A 4,503-nucleotide genomic window follows, 5' to 3' on the forward strand; every position below is an offset into this window, starting at 1 on the left:
ACTTTGGAGTAATGGACAAGTAGATTTATTGTTGGTTCCATTATGGCTGCACTGCCTAATATTAGGATACCAGATGGCTACTCATTTCTACACATTTTTTATTTTAATATAATCAAAAGACGCATCTATGTATGTTAGTAAGTATACTTGTATTAATTAATTAATTAATTGATAGCAAAACTTCAATCTGAAAATTACTCAGCAAGTTAAATACTACAATATTCATACATCATCTTTCTTTTGGATGTTTGCAATCAACATGTGACAAATATGAGTAAATAGTAAACACATAAGTAAGCTTCAAATATAAAGTGATTAAATAATTACCTCCCATATAACAAACTGATTTCACTATAATAAATCGTAGTAACATAATTCAACAAATTTTTTAAAATGAGTATCCTATCCCTGTAAAACTTGGCCACACCCCAATTTCAACAATTTCCACAATTCAACCTCAGGGCAAACCAAACGCAACATTAGTCTTTGGTTGCATAAGATCAAATAACAAATACAAGAATCAAGCCATAACTATAATAGAATAGAATAACCAAATTTATTCAAACAAGAACTTGTAATTAATCATTCAAAAGGTCCCGTTACCGATGATCCATAGCCAATCAAGAGAGACACCTGAGAAAATTCCTCCTAGAAGAAACACTACCAAGATGTTTCCTAAAGCGTTCGCCTCTGGACCCTGTAGAAAATGATAACGAAAAACACAAACATTTAATTTAATAGCCTTAACGAAATGGGATCATAAAAAATACAGTGTTATTTTCAAAATAATTTAAACTCTTACCGTGTAACCTTTTGAAGCTACAGTCATAACACATACAGTGAGATGACCATTTGTCCATCCAAGTGCGGCTATAAGAAAAATCATCCATCCTTGATCACCGTATTTTGCAGTGAAATAGAAAGCCGGAATGAATAATACACGTAACAATATTGTAATCATTATCCCCTTTCGTGATTCTATTTTTAGAAATCTAATTAGAGGAGTGTATCTTCCTATCAAATCCAAAACATTGTACATCGCGATTAAAACTAGCGGGTACCTGTCACAAAACTCATTGTTAGTTCACACTTGAGCCCAAAAGACAATCTGTAAGTTTATACAACTGCCAGACCCAACCTGACCCGTATATAAAACTAACCATTTTATGGCACCATAACCTGTTACGAAAATGTGTAGTTACCCATTTTGCCTCAGATATAGTCAACAAATTCAAATCAAGAAACACAATTTAGATTTGTTTTAATGAGGAGAAATTACCATGAGCCCAATCCATGATGTCCTGTATTTTCATACAAGAAGCCAGGAAAAATGGATAAAGTAAGGACATATATCATGTACAAATCCAAGCAATAATCAATGTTCTCCCGCAACAATTGTTTATTGCCCAATCGCTCAGGAAGCTTAACATCGACATCAGCCTGAAAAAAGCACACAAGTAACATATTTAATTCAAAAACTGTCTAATGGCTTCTAGATTTATACATAATTCTATAACATCTCGAATTAAAAAAAAAAAAGGTGGATAGTTTACAGTTTGGTTCGGTTCAGTTTGGATGCCGGCTGCAGCAAGATCAGATGTAACAGTTTTTGAGCCTTCTCGTGCAGCTTTTGCGCGATAATACTTTACAATTGGTAACTTACCAAATACAAATGCATAGAGAAAAATACATATAAACTCGCAGAACGTCGAGATAGCTAGAAATAATACTGCATAAAAGAAATAAAGATTTAAGACTTGACTAATAAGTTTTAACTTAAATTAATGATTATTAATGTTAATGATTATTATTAGAGTATGATATGATGATAAGATGCTTACTAGTCCCTTTTCGTAGACCATGTGACGCTTTGTCAAAAGAAGCTTTTGTGATTAACCTTAAACTAGAGGTTAGAACACCAGATGCTGCCAAACCAGCAAAAAAAGACTGCAAAATCAATGAACAAAATGAGTCAAATATATTGTATCATTCATCAGCTGTTAAAATAAAAGACTTATAGTGAAGAAAATCGTACTTGCATGAATTCAGGATTCATAAAAGCCAAATCTCCAACCATTCCACCTTGAACATGAGCATCAGCTACACCAAAACCGGCAACAAAAACACAAATGGCAAGGTAATTTCCAATTCCGCCTTTCCCCGATGAGGCTAAATCTACCTGCAGTAATAAATAATAAGGTTTAGATTTTGAAAATTAACTTTTTTTTTTTATTTCATAATAATAATAATTTGAAAAGTATGATCAAAATTAGACTTACCACAATGAGTGCTCCTGTGCATAAAAAGAACAAGATGTAACCAAAAATGTTACGCTTTCTAGTATTGATTTTTGCTTCTCTATATGCAAGTATAATCATTGTGCCTATGGCAAACGGCTGGTACACTAGTGTAAGTACTCTTGATGGATGGTAATCCTATATAATATATATGAACAAAGAAACCATAAAAATTACCATATTGTTCCAATAGTACCAAACCATAAAAATGAAAAAAATTAAATAAAATAAGGTTGATAACAATAACTTCAAATATTAGAATTTTAAAGTCGTTTACTTACAGGAAATACTGCATAGTAATAGTCTCCTATAGTTAACATACTATTCCAAGCAACCAAAGACCCAAATCCAAGTATCCAACACACAAATACTGCATAAGACTTTCCCTGAAAGTATATAATATACATATATAATAAACTTAATAGAAACACTTGAAATATTAAAGTGTAGAATTGCAATCTCAATCTCAATCTCAATTTCAATTTCAATATATATTGTTGTTTAGTTAAAAAATGAATCAAGTAGAGATTCAGCATATTTTAATTCAAAATTTCTATAAATTTTGAAAAACTTAAAGCTCAAAACACAATAGAGAGAACAAACCTCAAGTTTAGCCGGAGGCTGTTCATTGGTACTATCAGCATTCGTGGTTTTCATACTGCAAAAAACAGAGATAAACTTAAGTTACATCAAATCAAAGCAAATCTTTGTAATAAAATAAAAATAAATTAAAGTTTTTAATTTTTTTATAAACCGCACATGGAATTCGCAAGTGTCTTGATTTTTTTGTTGTACCCAAAAGCTATAAATTTGGGAGTTTATAATAAACAAGAACAGATGTATGATGCCAATTTCAGGGATCAATCATTTCTCAAAGAAAACAAGACAAAACAAAACAAAATCGGAACACGATAACAAGGATGGAGTGTGTTTACGGGCGTGTGTGAAAAGTACCCTTTGACTTACTTTATTAGATAAATAAATGTGGAGTAGTATATTTTTCAAAGATGTGAAAGAAAACAGATTCCGTTGATGATGAAAGAGTATGGAATCTGCAAAAGTAAACTTTGATGTGCTGTGTATTTCTTTGGATTAATAATTTATTTATAGTTTCGATATTGATGAAATATTAAACTTATTATCCTCTTCGCCGCTAAAGGGTTCCCATTTTCCTATCCACAACCAGCTACGGTGCAAAAGTAAACTTTGACCCATCTTTAGTTATATTATTGTTCCACCTTCATTAATCATAAACGCGCATTCAACACTCGGCTAAAATTTTACTTTCTTTGTTGGCCCATACTTGTTTGAGATATTTGACTTTTTTGCCTTTGCGATCGCTTGCGGGTTCAAGTGAGTGCTCGGGCTCGAGTTGAGTTAACCGTGTCAACATCATAATAGTCATCGTCTTCGGGTATATTTGTAATATAAGGAGTTTGATAGTTGGGATTCAGGATGAATGAAGGTCGTCGTGTTTGGTTGTACATTGACATGTTGGGTGCGTTATTTGCATAAGCTATATACACGAAGTTTGGTGTGAGTCGGTTGGAAGATGACCTGTTGGTGACGAGTAATCGTGTGTTTCCATCATATGGTTGAACATATCATTAGCTTGACTAGTTTGGATTTGTGGAAAAGTTTTGGATTTTAATTTGGTTTGATTTTTGTGTCATTTTGTGTTTTGAAATACTAAATGAGAGTAAAAAATAGAAGTTGTAGTGTGTTAAATTATGTATGATTAGGTGTACATATATAGGAAATATAAGAAATAAAAACTAAAAAAATTACCCTTAAAAAAAGTCGTTAGTGTTTTGATTTTTTTTGTTTGTTTTGCAACGACACTTTTACTCGCCTTCAACTATGTCCAATTTCTTCATAAAGCAAAACGATCCGTATCTAGGGGACGAGGACAACCAGCAGATCCATCAACGCCCTTCTTGGCGGAGCCTTGGTGATGAGGACAAAAGCATCGTCGGTTTTATGATGGGTGTCAAATTTGAGAAGGTCTGATATCTCCTAAAAAGTCAGTTTCATTTGTCGTGTAACGAGGTGTACAGAGCGGGTCTCAGCAGGTATTGCGGGTAATTTTTTTATTTATAAGTGCGGGGCCTAAATCTTCTTTTCCTTTTCTACAGAGGTAAAAAGAGTAAGTTGATCGAGGGTTAAGTTCTTTGAATGGTTATGCGAATTGAATCTTAATTGAGAA

General features: G+C 32.7%; 1 protein-coding gene across 1 annotated transcript; it reads right to left on the reverse strand.

The window, feature by feature from the left end:
* Positions 1 to 323: 323 nt before the first annotated feature.
* On the reverse strand, positions 324 to 3,343 carry LOC139897406 (equilibrative nucleotide transporter 3-like). The gene is made up of 10 exons (XM_071880099.1): positions 3,057 to 3,343; positions 2,901 to 2,955; positions 2,579 to 2,683; positions 2,280 to 2,435; positions 2,036 to 2,179; positions 1,842 to 1,947; positions 1,554 to 1,729; positions 1,280 to 1,440; positions 803 to 1,061; positions 324 to 697 (listed from the first exon to the last, which is right to left on the reverse strand). The coding sequence occupies exons 2-10, from the start codon at positions 2,952 to 2,954 to the stop codon at positions 587 to 589; spliced, it is 1,272 nt and encodes a 423-aa protein (XP_071736200.1). The 5' UTR covers position 2,955; positions 3,057 to 3,343; the 3' UTR covers positions 324 to 586.
* Between the last annotated feature and the right edge of the window lie 1,160 nt (positions 3,344 to 4,503).

Source organism: Rutidosis leptorrhynchoides, chromosome 3, assembly GCF_046630445.1.
Source record: "Rutidosis leptorrhynchoides isolate AG116_Rl617_1_P2 chromosome 3, CSIRO_AGI_Rlap_v1, whole genome shotgun sequence".
Taxonomy (NCBI): domain Eukaryota; kingdom Viridiplantae; phylum Streptophyta; class Magnoliopsida; order Asterales; family Asteraceae; genus Rutidosis; species Rutidosis leptorrhynchoides.

What these genes read in the sequence shown, in the direction of transcription:
- LOC139897406 (XM_071880099.1), bottom strand. Translation starts at nt 2,954, where the DNA reads ATGAAAACCACGAATGCTGATAGTACCAATGAACAGCCTCCGGCTAAA. An exon ending in ATTACTATGCAGTATTTCCT is followed by an intron (nt 2,436 to 2,578) that starts GTAAGTAAACGA and finishes TATATTATATAG; the next exon opens with GATTACCATCCATCAAGAGT. An exon ending in GCACAGGAGCACTCATTGTG is followed by an intron (nt 2,180 to 2,279) that starts GTAAGTCTAATT and finishes TTATTACTGCAG; the next exon opens with GTAGATTTAGCCTCATCGGG.